This window comes from Myotis lucifugus, unplaced genomic scaffold (assembly GCF_000147115.1).
Source record: "Myotis lucifugus unplaced genomic scaffold, Myoluc2.0 scaffold_71, whole genome shotgun sequence".
Lineage (NCBI taxonomy): Eukaryota > Metazoa > Chordata > Mammalia > Chiroptera > Vespertilionidae > Myotis > Myotis lucifugus.
In genome coordinates, this window is record NW_005871119.1 from 2,583,634 (window position 1) to 2,602,145 (window position 18,512).

At 35.1% G+C, this 18,512-nt stretch overlaps 1 protein-coding gene across 3 annotated transcripts in view; it reads right to left on the reverse strand.

The window, feature by feature from the left end:
- BCKDHB (branched chain keto acid dehydrogenase E1 subunit beta) overlaps nucleotides 1-18,512 on the reverse strand; it is a 204,026-nt gene that overhangs the window by 43,239 nt on the left and 142,275 nt on the right. Inside the window, exons 9-10 of one of the 3 annotated variants that reach the window (XM_014457216.2) lie at nucleotides 17,377-17,463; nucleotides 12,881-13,297 (exon numbers count right to left, since the gene is read on the reverse strand). In XM_014457216.2, coding sequence (XP_014312702.1) covers nucleotides 13,292-13,297; nucleotides 17,377-17,463 — 93 coding nt within the window. In that variant the 3' untranslated portion in view covers nucleotides 12,881-13,291. Of the gene's footprint in view, nucleotides 1-12,880; nucleotides 13,594-17,376; nucleotides 17,464-18,512 lie in introns of those variants that run through there. The other 2 variants (XM_014457215.2, XM_006090356.3) reach the window with 2 other exon arrangements.

Here is an 18,512-nt window from a genome sequence, read left to right on the forward strand (position 1 = left end):
TCTAACCTCAATCCTTTACCTTCTTCCAGTATTACAGGGCACTTCTAATTCTTGCCTACTAGAATGGAGAAGGCTTTCATAAATACAGACTACCTAGAATAATGCTCAGTTTGTCCACGGTGAGAAGAATTATAGTTTTGTTGCCAAGATCCACATGTTTGCTGATGCTAGCATAGAGAGAACTGTTAAGAAAGGTATAGAAAAAGAGGGAGGAAAGTGAAGAAGGAAAGGAGGAAAAACATACCGTGGTTCTCCGAAGCTAAAAAGGTATCCAAGCTGCATGCTCACTAATAGGAGGACTTAGCTTCATCTATTGCTACTGTGGCTCCCATGACTCCGTAAAAACACAGGTTAGTCAAGGTCCCAGTTTTGTAAAATATATGGGTTTTATTAAAATAAATACTGAATTTAATTTAGCTGCATACATAATAAAACATTCCATCATACAAAAGACTATTTTATCAACAATCATATAGAGTACTTCATTATTTTATTGTACCTGAACTATGTTTTTGGAACTGCCACAGGAAAGCTGGTTTTAATAAACTATAGGATTGTGTCATGTTGGAATATTATTCACAAATTACATTCAATTTGGTCTGCTATGCATACTTAGATAGAACTCAAGCCCAGAAAAGTTCCTGGTTAAAAAAAATAATGCATAAATTTATTGTCAGGGTGCAGAGGCAGGATATTCTTCAGTGAGGCGCTATAAAGGTAAGAGTAAGTTTTGATTTACCTGCTAATATAGAGCTAAATATTGGTATTTTAAAAGACTTTTGGAGTAAAGGAAAAAATGGTGCTAGAACTTACAAAAATACAAGCCATCGCAGGGAAAACTGAGATTCTGTCTGACTGGTTCAGAAAGCACCACAGGATACAAGCATGGTGAGTATTTTATACTATTGATATTCTAAGATGCAAATGTAAAATCAATCCAAGAAAGAAATTCAGAAATGTAGCAATGAAAAGGCAAACTAATACTTTCAACAGATAGGAAATAATCAGGACTTGTTTTAAACAATGACACAACTATAACTGTGGATGATATAAATGTGGATTTTAAAATGTTAGTCATCCCAAAGCCCTTCTTGAAACATAAATATGTACTTAGATGCTCTTAAAAGAATAGTCATGAATTATACTTTTCACCTAATAGTTTTGATACAGACAAATAGATTCTTAGTGCCATCAACAATAGAACTATCTTAATAAATACTAATACTCTTAAGGATTGAAACAGAGAAGTCTCTTCAAATGGACCAAGAATTAAAAATAATGTGCCTTCTTCAGAGCACCACTCCCCACGGCCAGGCTGCTACCCGGAGGGGCCTGTGGGAGCCAGGCAGCCTTCGGAACCCTCGACTCAGGTCTCACGCTGTGGAAAGGAGAGCTAGTTATACTCCAGGGCAGCGGTTCTCAACCTGTGGGTCGCGACCCCTTTGGGGGTCAAACGACCCTTTCGCAGGGGTTGCCTAAATACTTCCTGCATAGAATTTGGGGAATATATATATATATATATATATATATATATATATATAGAGAGAGAGAGAGAGAGAGAGAGAGAGAGAGAAATCTCATTGTATAAGGGGTTCAGGTTTTTGGATCTTCGAATCCCCTGAGCCAGCAGTGCTGCTTTGAATAAAGGTTTCTTTTTTTTTTTTCCTGAATCTTCTGAGTACCCCTTGTGTGTTTTCCCATCGCCTGGTAAATTCTGCCACAGATTGGCCACTTCATGGACACAGGCTCTTTCATTTACAATATTTTAAATAACTTATTATAGTTTGAAAAACTTTAAGACAAGGTTATACATTTTTTAAAAATATTTTGAAATATTTCACACCAAATAAGAGAATGAAATATTTTAAACCAATTATACTAATTTTCTTTCAGGATACAACCAGATGTTCAAGAACTATTACTCTGAGAGAAAACTACAACTCTTCAGGGACTAAAATACAATTTAAAGGTATCAAATTATAGAAACCACTAACTTTTTAAAGAAAATGGTATTTTCCTTCATAGAAACCATTTTACTCATTCATTCTATGAAACTTCATTGGCAACTATATAAGTGTCTATGTCTCACTAGAGAATTATGAGGAGGGAAAAAGCAATAAACACTTTGAAAGAAATAACACTTTGTCAATGAAAGGGCGAGTACTACGCCCTCCATCTTGCCCCAGGATAAGGGCTACGCCCTCCATCTTACCCTGGATCCTCCATTTTTGGGCAGCCATGTGCTCAGCAAGGCTTCTTCCCGGAAGCCCAAGCCTCTGCTAGCCACACCCAGGACTTCTTTAAACTAACCAATGACAATCAAGGGAAGTGTGCACCATAGATATGACCACATCCTGTGTAACAAGACACCGACTTGCGCCTGGCCAATCAGCAGGGCCCACAGTCCTTTCTCCTCCCCTTACTCCAACCTCCCTATAAAACCCCTCTCCACACAGAGTTCTCTCTCTCTGCCACTTGGCTTGCCGTTGCGTTGGTGAGTGTGGTCGGGGAGCCGAGCTAGCTCAAATAAAGACTCTTTGCTTTTGCATCGGACTCGGCTGGCTCCCTGGTGGGCTTTTGGGGATCTTGAAATCTGGGCATAACAGTCAAAATGTAAAGGATAACAGCATATAATATCATTAACTTCACAAAGAAAATAAATCTTTTTATTTTTGGTAAACAAATTGAAGTGGTGGTGTATAAAGGGCAGCAATGCAACCTATCTGTCTTTACGACTAGAAACATCTATATACAACATAAACCAGCAAGAATATCACTCTCTTTCCAAGAAATGGCTAATAACAGTGATGTTTGGGGAGCAAACAATTCATTTAAATTGCTCAGTGCCTGCTTAGTGCAAGGCATGATTCTGGGCCCCAGGATTGTAGGGATGAACAAGTCAGACATGGTGTTCAAACTCACGAAGCTTGCCTTCTATTGAGGGAAGAAGGACATTTCAAGGGCTTGAGGGCAGTTGGACAGAGTCATATTAGGGAGGAAGGCTCTGGGTAGAGGAGCTACTGTAGACGGGGCATCAAGGAGAGCCTTTCTGAGGAGGTGCTATTTCAAAACAGGTTAGTGGAGAATCCACATCTCCTGCCTCCCTTGTGATGAAGGACCACATTTTCCTAACATAAGCTTTTAGTTGAGCACATTTCCTTTCAAACATCCCAGCAGAATTCATCTTTCCCATCCAACTGGCAGACCAGTCAGTCGTAAGTAAGATGGACAGGAGTGGTCTTGGGACATTGCCAAAGGGACATAACAAAATGCTAACCAGAGGTTACAAAGAAAGGGAGAAAAATAGGGGGAAGGGGTGAGTTAGTATGAATGCACCTCTGAATTCAAAGGGGACTATATCTGATTAGAAAAATACCAAGGATTGTGTGAGAGAAACTGGGGCACTTTATCATTACCCAGACACATGAAATGTGGACGATTTTCTTTCTGACTGGCTTATGTCCAGGAGATTTCAGAAAGAATGATGGCCATCCATCATAAAGCTAATACCAAAAGGAGGAAGGGAAAATAAGAAGGGATCCAATGTTCATATCATTACACGCTAGTATTATTAGTCTCAGCATCACTGACCAATTAACAGAGGAAAATTAAATAATGTGACTATCCCATATAATGCTGCTTTCACTTTTACAATGAGGGCAATGAATCAAATATACCATGGGTGTAGGGGGCAGCACTAACTTACAGAATAACAAGATCTATGCATGGGGTTTCACTGCTTTTAAAACTATACCACATCACAAATCTGAGTAACTAATATCACTATGAATGACAATTCACAAAGCTCAATGTACATGATTAAGAAATCGTGTCAAAACAAAATATAAAATTTTTAAATAAACTTTATGAAAAAATGGGCTTTCATTTAAAAAATAATTTAGAAAAAACTATAAGATTTATCATGCCATGTGGAGGGACATCTAATTATAATAAAACTTTTAATTATTATGCTGTATGTTCATAGAAAATACAGAAATAATTAGAAAGAAAATATAAATCAATAGAAGTCTTATTTTCCTAGACATAGGAAAAAAACCTATATGTATATGGTTTATCTCTTTTCAAAAAATTGGGCAAGTAAAATACCTGTAGACTTACATAGTGAGTTTTTCATTTAATAGTATATGTATCCAAATGTGTCGACTATTCTTTTAATGTTTTTAGTGAATCCACAACATTCATAATTGTTCAACTATATTCCTATTGCCAGTAATACTGTTTCAAATATTTTCTTATCAAATGAACGACACTGAGAAAATGTCCTTATACATTCTTGTGTGCAATGCCAAAGTGACAATTGCTAGAATTCCTGAATCAGAGGAAGTCTTGATACACATTTCTAAACTGGTTTCCTGAAAAAAGGAATCAATTTCTACATTCACTCTGCACCACCTCAACACTACATGTAATTAAGTTTTAAGTAGTACCACTCTTATGGGTAACAAATGACACTGATACCTCAATTTTGAAATGTGCATTTTTAGTCTTAAGAAATGGCATTTGGCTTCATGTTTACTGGTCATTAATAGTTCTAAAATTAATCTGACTCTGAACTTTTAAATAAAGGAGCTATTAATTTCCTTATCAATATTTAAGGATGCTTAATATAGTTCACATATTAATCTTTTGTCATGTGTTCCAACAATTTCCCAGTTGTCATTCTCCTACTAATTGTGCTTGTTTTGACCACTCTAAAGTTTCATTTTGTGAAAATATATTAATCTTTGACAATATGACTGATCCTGTTGCTTTCTTTATTTTTTGCTCAAAAATTTCTTACCTATCTCAACATCAGTTATTTCCTACATTTTCTTTTAGATTAGGGGGTTGGGTTTTCTTTTCTTTTTTTTCTCTTTTTCCCCCAATTCATTTAGAGTTTATTAGGAGAATGGAAGGCAAAGGACAGATTTGAGAGATATTTAAAACTCAACTGCTAGATGGGCTGGAGGTAGAAGGGAAAGGGCTAGGAGAGAGAGAAATTAAGGAGGTTACCAAGAAGGGGTTCATATTGAGAGAATGGCATTCCATGCTGAGTAAATAGCATTAAGGGCAGGGGTCCTCAAACTACGGCCCGTGGGCCACATGCGGCCCGCCGAAAACATTTATCCGGCCCGCCAGGTGTTTTTGCCGCCACTGTGTGCATAGGAATTTGTTCATAGTTTTTTTTTAAACTATAGTCCGGCTCTCCAACGGTCTGAGGGACAGTGAACTGGCCCCCTGTTTAAAAAGTTTGAGGACCCCTGATTAAGAGATTGAACCCATTTCTAACTACTTTCTTTCCTTTCCTTAAAACTCATGTTTCTTGAAACAGTAGTCTATATTCATTACAAATTTTCACCATTAATTAACTCACCAGCCCAAATAAAATGTGGCTCCCAACCTGGCTACTCTTCTGCTTTCATCAAAGCCACCAATGTCTTCCAGTTGCCATGTACAAGATACAAACATCAGTATTTAGTCGACAAACTCTGGAAGCATGTAATATTGTTGCCTGTATACTCCATGGTAAAACTCTCCCTACTTGTCTTCTGTAATGGCTCCCTCCTCCTTCCTGCCTACTCTCTGCCACTCCATCTCACTCTTCTTCACAGTTCTCCTTTCTCTCTTTCTCTTAAATGTTGGTATACCTAGGAACTTCTTCAGAAACAAACTTCTAAAGACTATCCTTTTCTATGTGACCATCCCCATCGCCATGGCCTCAGCCACCACAAGATGATTCATTCCTTAATCTTTTCCTATACCTTAGGTTCTCTCCTGAGCTGCACATTTTCATCCTCATTTCAAATCCTACAAGTCTAAAATGAAGTCATCTTCCATAAAAGATGTGCTTAAACCTATTTTCCACTTACATGTCCCAGCTCAGTGAAACTGCACCTCCACTCAAAAACCATCTAACCTGAAACCAAGGTAAGCCTTATCCTGCATTTCTGCCTGCCTCTGTCACCCATTTCAGTCCCTTCCCTACTGTACCTAATCAGTCAGCAAGCCTTCCAGATTCTCCCTCCTAGTTTAGAACTCACCTCTCTCTCCAACCCCATTCCCACGTCCTTGGTTTAGGAGACACTTAAGTCTCTCACCTAAACTACTCAAATAGTTTCTTAACTAATCTCTAGAACTTCCTGCCTCTCCCCTCCCAATACATCCTCAACTTAGTGCCAGAGGTTTTCTAAGCTGTAAATCTTTCAGTGTTATTCTCCAGCTTAAAATCTTTTAATTACACCCTTTTGCCTTAAATGATAAATATTGTGACCATTGTTTTTTTATTTTCTACTACTTCCTATTTGGCAAGAACTTTATAAACTGTATTTTAAATGCATTATATGGAAGAACTGGATTTATTTCTTTGTGAGCTGATTCTACTTCTTCCATACAAAAACAAATTCCTCAGTATCCTATATAATAAAAGGTCCTATATAATAAAAGGGTAATATGCAAATAGACCAAGAGGCAGAATAACTGAACAACCAATCAAAGCATAATATGCTAATGATATGCTAAGACTGCTCAACTGATCACTATGATGTGCACTGACCACCAGGGGGCAGATGCTCCAACCGGTAGGTTAGCTTGCTGCTGGGATCCGGCTGATAGAGACTGAGCAAGACAGGCTGGACATGCCCTGGAGCCCTCCCACATTCCCTCCCCAGCTGGCCAACCTCCCACGTCCTTCCCCGGCCCTGATCGTGCATGGGTGGGGTCCCTCAGCCTGGCCTGCACCCTCTCACAATCCGGAACCCCTCGGGGATGTCAGAAAGCCAGTTTCAGCCCAATCCCGCAGGCCACTCCCCTTGGGAGAGCACCAGATGCAGAGCTCATGGCTGGTGAGCACTGCTGCGGCAGTGCGAGCCTCTCCAGATAGGGACTTATTGGGCACGAGCCCGCAGCAGGCACAGTGGGGCCGGGATAAGCAGGAGCAGCAGGAAGGAGCTGCAGGCAGTGTTGGACTGCTGGTTTCGGCCCAACCCCTACAGGCCACCCACAGGGACCCCACCCATGCACAAATTCATGCACTGGGCCTCTAGTTACATATAAGATTCTTAGGATTTAATTCTTACCTACTTGTTGATCCTTACCTTGTGCTACAAGCTTCATGTGCTGCTCTTCAATTGTACCAAAACCTCTTTAAAGCCTAGAATAGCAAATATTTTTCTTGCCTTTTTATTCATTTTGTTCCTTCCGCCTGGAATCCCCACCCACCTTCCATCCCCACCCACAGAATCATATTTATCCTCCAAGTGTTAACTCAGCTGTCACACCTGTGTTAGATGATTAAGTAATTTATAATTACCCAGACTTCTGAATATTTCTCCATCCTGGCATAAGATTGCTATCTGTTTACCACAGCATCTATTTCTTCTATTAAATTTTTAAGTATGTCGAAACAAGGGCTATTCTTGAGTGAAATGCCCAAATTTAAGCCTGTGCCCAAAATACTCAATAAAGGTTGACTGAAAGAATAAGTGGGGGCAGCATACTGGAGTCATAAAAGCATGTGAGAAATAACACTGGAAACCTTAGTTTGGACAGATGAGGATCTTAAAGGTTAACATAAACATCTATTTCTATAGCCAAAGAAGATCTATTGAAGGTTTTCAAACAGAGAATGGACAAGATTTGATAGCCAAAGAAGATCTATTGAAGGTTTTCAAACAGAGAATGGACAAGATTTGATGTATGTGTCTTTTTATTTTATTTTTTCCCAAAACATCCTAAGTATAATAATGTTACATGCAATAAACATTAATATTTCAAGGAAAACTTTTAAATATAATAATGTTACATGCAATAAACATTAACAGTTCAAAAATGATTTTAAATATAAGATTACATGCAATAAAAATTAATATTTCAAGAAAAAACATTTTAAATATAATAATATTACCAAAATTGTACTAACATAGTATATCACAAAAGTTGTAGAAAATATTAAAAATCTGCAAATAACAGGATTACTTCTATTATATTCTAAAATATTTTTATCCTCTGGCTCTATTTTGGTCCATCAATTTATGTTGCTCATTATATTCCACAAATGAGTGAGATCATCTGATATTTATCTTTCTCTGACTAGCTTATTTTGCTTAGCATAATGCACTCCACATCCATCCATGCTGTTGCAAATGGTAAGAATTCTTTCTTTTTTACAGCAGTGTATTATTCCATTGTATAGATGTACCACAGTTTTTTAATCCACTCATCTGCTGATGGGCACTTAAACTGTTTCCAAATTGTGCTGATATGAACATAGGGGTGCATATATCCTTTCTGATTGATGTTTCTGATTTCTTGCATCATCTCTCTTTGTTTCTTGATGAGTCTGGCTAACAGTTTATCAATTTTGTTTATCCTTTCAAAGAACCAACTCTTGGTTTCACTGTTTGTTTGTTTTTTGGTGTGTGTTTTTTTTTTAGTCTCTATGTTATTTATTTCTGCTCTGATCTTCATTATTTTCTTCCTTCTATTTATTCTGGGCTTTTCTTGTTCTCGTCCTAGTTCTTTAAGTTGTAGGGTTAAATAACTTATTGCTGATTTTTCTTGTTTTTTGAGGTATGCCTGTAGTGCTACGAACTTCCCTCTCAGGACTGCTTTTGGCTTGCTGTGTCCCAGAGATTTTGGGTTGTTGTGTGTTCACTTTGTTTCCAGGAAGTTTCTGATTTCTTTCTTGATCTTGTTGGTAAACCATTCATTGTTTAATAACATACCATTTAGCCTCCATGCATTTGAATGTTTTTGGGTGCTTTTACTGTAGTTGATTTCTAATTTCATTCCACTATGATCTGAGAAGATGCTTCATATGATTTCAATCTTCTTGAACTTGTAGAGACTTGCTTTTTGTCCTAAACATGGTCTATCTTTGTGAATGATTCATGTGCACTTGAGAAGAATGTATATTCTGCTGCATTGGGGTGAAATGTTCTATAAATGTTAATTAAATCCATCTGATCCAGTGTGTCCTTTAGAATCTCTTTTTCCTTGTTAAGTTTTTGTCTGGAAGATCTATCCAGTGAAGTCAGAGTGAAGTTAAAGTCTCCTACTGTGACTGTATTGTTGTCGACCTCTCCGTTAAAGTACTCTAAAAATTTAAAAAATATATTTAGTTGCTCCTATTTTGGGTGCATATATGCTTACCAGGGTTATATCCCCTTCTTGGATCTATCCCTTTAGTATTATGTAGTGATCTTTGTTGTCTCTTGTGATGGCCTTCATTTTAAAATCTATTTTGTCGAATATGAGTATTGCTACTCCAGCTTTTTTTTTCTTTTCCATTTGCATGGAAAAATTATTTCCACTCCTTCACTCTCATCCTGTGTGTGTCTTTTGTTTTGAAGTGGGTCTCTTGTAGACAGCATATATTTGGGTCATGTTTTTCTATTCTGCTACCTTACACCTTTTAATTGGAGCATTTAGTCCATTTATATTTAGGGTTATTATTGAGAGGTACTTATTTATTGCCATTATATTTCTACATGGCTAGATTTCTCTCTGTTTCTTCTTCTCATTACAGCAATCCCTTTAGCATTTCTTGTAATGCTGGCTTGGTGGTGATGTACTCCTTTAGCTTTTTTTTGTCTGGGAAGTTCTTTATTTGACCATCTATTTTGAATGCTAGCCTTGCTGGATATAGTAATCTTGTTCTCAGATCCTTGCTTTCCATTACCGTGAAACTCTACAGGCCATTCTCTTCTAGCATTGTAGAGTTTCTGATGAGAAAATAGTTGTCAGCCTTATGGGAACTCCTTTGTAGGTAACAGTTTTCTTTTCTCTTGCTGCCTTTAAGGTTCTCTCTTTGCTTTTAATTTTTGGAATTTTAATTATGATGTGTCTGGGCGTGGGTCTGTTTGGGTTCTTCTTGTTTGGGGTTCTCTGTGCCTCCTGAACTTGTGTGACTTTTTCCTTTACCAGGTTAGGAAGGTTTTCTGCCATTATTTATTCAAATACCTTCTCTATGCCTTTCTCCCTTTCTGCCTCTTCAGGCACACCTGCTATTCCAATATTGTTACAATTCACATTGTCCCACAGCTCCCTTAAACTGTCCTCCTGTTTTTTAAGTGTTTTTACTTTCTGGTTTTCTGATTGATATTTTCAACATTGTCTTCTAATTCACTGATTCGATCCTCAGCCCGCCCCCCTAGTCTGCTGTGTATTCCTTTCAATGTGTTCTTTATTTGTGTTGTGTCATTCTTTATCTCAGACTATTCTTTATTCATAGTTACTATATCTTTCTTCATGCTGTTGAGCATCTTTACCATCATTAGTCTGAACTCTGTTTCAGATAAATTTCTTATCTCTGTTTCATTTATCTCTTCTTCTGGAGGATTCTCTAGTTCTTTCATTTGGGGGTTGTTTCGTTTTCTCCTCATTTTGGCTTTCTGTTTGGGTTTGTGACTATGTATTAGATAGAACCTCTACACTTCTTAATCTTTAGTTCAGGACAATGCTAAAGGCTGTTTCTGACTAATTAGATCAGGCATAGACTCAAAGCCTCCAGAGAGGGCCTGTGCCTACAGACTGATAGGATTCAGAATTGAATTGCCCCCCAGGCAATTGTCCTCAAGTGTGGTAAGAGTTTTTTCAATAGGGTGGGGCAGTTACTGAAGGCTAATTGTTATTTTTAATCTCTTAAGTGTCTTCAGAGTAAGGTGTTTTCCAATAGGGTGTGCCCACTGTATTCCCCCCAGGCAAGGCAGATGCCTATGTGGGAAAGATGTCCTCAGCTGCATGAGACAATGTCTCAGCCCAGGAAACTTGGGGTATCTGCTTCTAAGCTCTATCCTCCAAGTCCCCAGTCCTGTCTTCTGCCCTCACAGCTCCAGTCCACTTCATCCTCCCCCTGCCGTAACACAAGGTGGGTGGCTCCACAGGGAATTTTGTGCATTGGTCCTTTAAGAGGGTGCCTGAATTTTCAGCTGTTACTCCCTGGCAGACAGCACCCCACTGCTTTTCATAGCTAGATGTTATGTGGGTACCCTCCTATGTTTGGTGCTCTCTGCTGGGGAGCCCAGCTTGGGGATTAGATCTCAGAGTTTTCAGTGGCAACCCCCCACAGCTGAGATATCTCTCCAGGACTTCAGTTGCTGTCTATGAGCCAGCCCTTTCACACCTCTGCTCCTCCTACCAGTTTCTATGTGGTCTCCACTTTCGGTCCTCAGGTGTCAGGATTCTCTCCTGTGAGTTTTCTGTTGATTATTCAGGAAGCTTTTCTATATTTTAGTTTTAATACCAGTTTGTTCCTGGGAGCATGTCCATGCAGCATCCACTTACTCTGCCACCATTTTAAATCCTCTCTTGATGTGTGTTTTAAGAAAACAATGCATAGTAATGTGATAAGATGTGAGAGACTAAAGAAGACAATTTAAAGGGTCCAGAAAAAGTTGAGAAATAGAGCTGGTCTTGATATAAGCTGACTTCTACAAACTGGCAGACAGGCAAACCATGTGCTGATATCTACCTTTTTTCACTGTTTCATGTGAAAATCCTTCCTTCCATATAAACTATTTTATCATACCAAATTTCTTATCACTGCCAAACTTAGCATGAATTTGGCATTTTGAATCTAACACTCAAGAGCAAATTTTGAAAGTTTCGAACTTAAGCGTTTCAAGAATAGCCAATGCAGATGATCGAGCTTTCCCAAGAAAAAATGGGGAGAATGAAAGGGCTGGTGGTAGAACCTTGGCATTTATACTAAGGAACAAAGAAGAAAGAGACATGGTGTGGTCAGGGCAAGTAGGAAGACCAAGAGAGTGTAATATGGGTTGAACTACAGTGATATTAGCAGCTCCATCCATGATGCATCCCTGAAAGATTTTAGTCTATAGTTCAGATCTATGGCTACAAACCCCATTTGTTTAATGAACATTCAACAGGCTTTAGGGCAAAATGCCATTTTAAATCTATATCTGAACACTTTGTGTTAAACTGCTTTTCTAATGCTCTGGCTCTGTCTAAATAGATTTTAGTACAGAAGCATACTTTTCCTGATTATTATAGTTGTTGTTGTCGGCAAATGCTTGCCATCACTTGTTAAAAAATTTTAACGTTACAAAATTGCAGTAAATTATTCATCAAATTACTACTCTGATAGTTTTCTCTTGATGACTCTTACTTTACCAACAGAGTAATTTTAATTAAACATATTTCCACAATGGTAAAAACTCAAGACTACTTAGGACCTTTTCCCTCTTTTTCAAATTGATGCTTTTAAGAATGCTTGTAAATTTGGTAGTAATATTAAATTCACTAGATAAAATCCTTCTGTATAATCCTGTCTAACATGAAAGAGTAAGAAAAGTACAATTCCTTTACTTGAAATTATGAAAATTTGCTTTTCACAATGATTTATATAGACCCTAAAAAATCTTTTCAAACTATTAGAATATTATTTCCTTTAAAAATATATGTTGGTATGTATAATTTCTGCATTCTTATTCTATGAAAAGAGACCGCACAGAAAGGATGAAACAATGGTATGGAAACTTACCATCCTCTCCAAATGGACTCTTTATTACAGACTTATTGCTTCCATGTGTTTAAAAAAAAAGAAGGAAACCTTTAAGCCAATCCCAATCCCTAAAATTTTTGGCATTCTTATGAAGCATTGAATCCAGAAAAAACAGTTTTTTATTATCATAGCCTATCAGAGTCAAAATTTATTTCATTATGAGAATGTGTTAGAAATTAAAAATAAAGGTTGGATTCTATATGGCTTAAAGAGAGTATACTATTTAAAGCTTAAACCTGTTAAAATATCACAAATAACTTGGTCTCAACATTTAAATAAATAATGCCTATTTTGAATATTGCATTCTAGAACATATAAATTCATTTGGAGGAATATTAAAATAGATGACATTAACACTTTTTTAGCACAATAAAGATTTTTATTTTTTACAGCCGTGGTTACATAAAGCTGAAGAATACAAACACCACATAAAATTAATTCAGATACTTTTCTGAAACAATGAAATATTTGCTCAAACTATACACCAAGGTCAGTGAATTGCCTAAACTCTTGTCTTTGCACTTTTCCACAGATCAGGGTGCACAATGGGAATGCATAACTCCCTAAAAGAAGCACATCTCCAAGTTTTGTGTGTGGGTCAAATGTAAGAAGGAAAACATTCCCTCACCCCAAAATGAGAACAGATGGGAATGTAAAATTAGGTGGGAAGAGACAGTGAAGCTTTGGATGACCGACCAAGAAATCTCCCCTTGAGGGCAGCCAAATATACCAGACCTCAGCTTATTCTGCTTCCAGTTGACTTCCAAATTAAATCTAGTAGGAATGTAAAGCAGTTTGTAGATTCAATGTATTAGCTTTGATTTTTGTAAGCACATATTTTATAAAGAAACTACTGATAAATATAAATAAAAATATTTTTATATTCAATATAAAGTAATCTCCTGATCACTTGTGAGTTTAACATACCTTCAAACTTAGAATGTTAACAATAACATTTTTTAAAATAATAAATGGCTTTATGAAAAACAGGCAACAGGCATGAACAATCTTAAGATGTTGATACGGAGCTCCTTGTATTATGGAAATGACATCTGCCGTAAGTTGAAAAACTATGTAAATAAAATATAAATATATTTTCATTCTTTTCATATTTTATCTGTATAACAAAATAATCTTAATAGTAATGCCAGCAATATTTCCTATACCTACCAAAAAAGCCCCTTTACTTGATATCTAATTTTATATAGCATGACAATTTTTCTATCTAAAAATACCAACTATAGCATTAAAAGAATACCCTCGATAGTGCTGCATTCGCCTCCAATTTTTTAATTTTTAATATGGGTAATAATTTAGAATTTTAGAAAAACAAAAAATCATGCTATCAGATTTTAATGCATTTAAAAATAGTTTTATTATTAATAATCATTATATTATTAAACTATGATAAAATATTATTTATACTTTATTTGATAATAAAATAACCATTAAAATATAATTTTAAGAGCAACTTCCTAAGATTAGTCTTGAGCTTTTAAAGAGGTACAAATATTGTCCACGAAATAGTGTTTGTCAAGATTATTTTGTATATGCTCACTTTCATATGGAATTTACATGCGCTGATACAAGGAGAATAATTCAGTCTTTTAATCAATAGTGCTCAAATTTATAGATCATTCTCATCCATAATTTCAAAGTCCTTTTCCAAGACAACAGTTAAAAGTTCTCTGTGTACCTTTTCCCTGCCATCCCAGAAAATTGGCTTTCAATTTCTTAACCCTGTTTTATCTTTTTTAACCTTACTAAGTATACACAACAAAAAGAAATATAGAAATGACTTGTTCCAAGACATGAAAGCAACTGCACCTTACACTCAAGTGATTTCAGTTTAAATCCAAGGCACTGGTAATTTGACACAGGCTTCACTTTTCATAAGGTTTGAGGACTTCCATGAAGAAGATGCTTAATATAGTACATTGCATTTAGTTGAATATGTTCATGAAATAATTACTGAAAAGTAGATTTTTCTTATTCAGAATACTCTAAATTATATGAAATCATTATTACCAAAAAAGAAGAAAATCTCTCAAATTATCTAGCTTTCCTTCTTTTGTTTTCTCCCTTATCAATACATTAAAGCCAACAGGCAACCTTTTGGGGGTACTATGTTGATTATATTTTATTAAAATTCATTTTCCATACTTTCCATTTGTGCAAATAAAATTTGAATTAAGCAACAACTGTAAACATTTTCAAAATCATTTGCATATTAATAAATCAAATTCTAATTCCCCAAAATATCAAATACAGATCTCCCTATAAATTTTACATTATTATCTTAATTCATTTTCCTGTTATTTGGTTGAATGATTTTAAAAGGGAAAACAGAACATTTTATAATGAATCCAAAACTGCTATCTTCCCCTAGGACAGTGATGGCGAACCTTTTGAGCTCGGTGTGTCAGCATTTTGAAAAACCCTAACTTAACTCTGGTGCTGTGTCACATATAGAAATTTTTTGATATTTGCAACCATAGTAAAACAAAGACTTATATTTTTGATATTTATTTTATATATTTAAATGCCATTTGACAAAGAAAAATCAACCAAAAAAATGAGTTTGCGTGTCACCTCTGACACGCGTGTCATAGGTTTGCCATCACTGCCCTAGGAGGTGGGGGCTTTGAATAAAGAATGCACATGCATACACATAATATTTACTCAATATTCCTGTCCAACTCCCGGAGCTTCCACTGTCCTTTTAAACCAGGTAAGGCACAAGCACTCTGGATGACAAACACTTAACTATAAAAGGAACATGGTTGACTTAGGTTGTCAGGATTACGCTAAAACAACAGATACCTGAGGATCTCAGGGCAAATTCTCGGGAGTGTAAGAGTATTACAAAGTGTCTTTTTTTGTTTTGTCTTCATATTATGATCCTACATAATAAAAGGCTAATATGCAAATGTCCCCTCCACCGGGAGTTCAACGGGAGCTCAACCAGGGAGCAGGGCCCCCCACCCATGCATGAATTTGTGCACCGGGCCTCTAGTATAAATATAATTACATTCTGGGTAATCTCTTTCATAACCTTTAGCACCTATCAATATCACATAATTTCAGGATCTGATCTTGATACAGTGTTATGATCTTGTTGGTGTTAGCTTTTTATACTGACTGTGTCTAATTCACAATACAGTGTTCCTCAAACTGGAATTCATACATGTATTCTTGGGGCCTCAGAAACATTTTTCTGTCAACACAAGTCCACATATTATTCAAGACAAAGAAACACTAAATGAGATAATCTTCCTAATTCCTTCCCAGTTTAAAAAATACATTTCATCCTATTGCAGCTTACTAATAATTTATGGAGATCAAATTTAAGAAGTGCACAGAGAAAGGTAACTTCACAGGAGGAGTTGTACATGTGCTCTTGTTTTCCTTTTATATTCAAATGCAAATGAATTTTTTGAGCTAAGAATAAGATGGCATTCAGACAACAAAATAAAAGGAGGCTGTCAGATAAAGATTCTATGAGCAACAGTCACTATCATTTCAAATGGATTAGTGGACCACGTTAACTAGAAATCAGAAAATCCCAGTTTCTTTTTTTCAGTTTTGTCTCTAACTTGAAATAACATCTTGATGTTGAAATAATTCATCCCTGCAATCTTCATTTTTTACAAAGTTAGAACAGTATGCTACTCAATTAATAATATGCACAATAAATACGGGGTACTTGTGTTATATGATAAGCAGTATGTTTCAAATTTTAATTTATGTAATAATAGGAAAACAACAAATCTATAAAACTCAATTTTCTTAAGTTTGTTACTATCTATATAACATGTAAAAATAACAGCATATTTTGTTTCTGAATGTACTTATGGATTATTTTGATCTAGTGTTAAAATTTATGTTTAAATTTGCTTCATCTAATTTAAAAATATTTATAGAGTGTTGTCAATTAGAACTTAAAGATATTTCATTGGTAGAAATCATTATTTACTAGTTAAATGTTTAAAAATAAAAACATCATTTTTCATATATCACAATCTTATTAACAATCAAGTTAGTAAACCATATACTCTTAAAGAAATTTTCAATTTGTATGTATTAACAACAATATCATCTTAATACCCATAAAGTAAAATGTTTGCAAACTGCAAAGATATTCTAAATTTAAAAGGCATATATTTTACATTTAAAATATAGTTATATAATTTTTAATTTTAAAAATGAGGAAAAATGAAACTCATTTAAATCATCTTATTCATATCTATGATACAAATGGAAATAAAAGTTTTAAATAAAAATTTTCCATTAGTAGCTAGAAAGTTTTCCTGATATGCAGCATTTTAACTAAACATTTTTAAAAGAGAAATACATTTTTAACCATTTCTAAAGCATTACCAATAACATAACAAAAAATTACTAATTTAATAAATTAAATTATTGATTTTGAAATTATTTATTGAATTTACATTATTACATTTTGAGAGGTGCATTTTTTGTTAGGTGAAGGCAGGAGAATCTAAAATAAATTTTATAACAACACATTTCATAATAAGCTTAAGTTTTATCAAGAAAGAAATGTCACATTCAAATTTAAAGTTCTGATATCCTAGCAAACATAAGTGACAGTTTATTAAACTCATTTGAAACTTGCTTCTTCCTATAAAGGAATTTTCAGCTTTTATTATTTTAAGATTTCTTTTCTAGATGATGTAATTAGACCATTACTAAGACAGGGAGGTAGAGTCAAATGAAAAATGTGCATTTCCAAAAAGTGCATATTTTTATATATTGTGACATGTGATTTTTTTCTTGGAATAGACATGTGCAATTGCACAAATGTTAAAATCAATGCCAAGAAGTTATTGTACCTGAACTGTAGAGCTGATCTCCGACGCAAAGCCGCCCGTCAAGGGAGCTTCGTGACTGATTAGCAGTCGCCCTGTTTTGATCACAGACTGAAAAAGAAAAGGAAAACCTAATGTTGAACAGAATACATATTTTCAAGTATATGACTGCAGTTTTGATTAAGTAATAAAATAAATTATTTAATTTCAATAAATAAAAAATTAGTAATTCAATTCTATGTCAAATAAGTTACAGCACAAATCTTTCAACAAGTCATTTGATTTTTACCCTGCTAAAGAATTTTCAATATAGTTTATAATCCTACTACAAAATAAAAATGAGATTTGTAATTCTATGTATGTCATCAAAAATGCATTTCATTATAAAATATTCTTGTTATAAACTGAATTACTGTATTTTAAATTTTTATATCTCAATCTTTTTTATTCTTCAAATTACGTTAAGAATAAATGTATTTTTAACACTTTTTGAGGTATATTTGCATATAAACAGCCTTAAGAAATACTGTTTTGGAGAGAAGAAAAACACAAAAATATCACGTAAACTCTAGCAAAGTAAAAGTTCATGGAGAGCTAGAAAGAAGAAATCACTGCAGAAGTAAAAGGTTTACAACCCTCTTTGACCATGTGCATTAAAATCTGGTTAAGAACCTCAACTCCATTTTAACGTAGAAAATGTCACAAATAATAAAGATGTATTCTCAATACTGGCTCAGCGTGGTTGTTCACAGAATATGCATGACATACTCTGTGCAATAATAAATCAAAACGTATAGCTATGACATCATAGCAGAATACCAACTTTGTTGAAAGGTAAAAAATATTCAAGTCAACAGCTGGTTATTACTTAAAATATGTTGAACAATTACCATATTATCAAAGAAAAGTGGTAATTCCTCCTCTACATGTCTAATAATGGATCGCCTTCCTTAAATTCTACATTACTATTTTACAAATATGAAATAAAATCTCCCAAGCAAAAATATGCATATAAATCAATTCTTTTCCTTCATTCTAGGCAATTAGAGTTGAGAATTTTAAAAATGTGCAGTTTAAACCAGCAGATGTTAAACTCCAAGATATAGCCAGTAGCCACAACAAAAATAAATTACTACTATATCTATTAAATAAATAGTGAC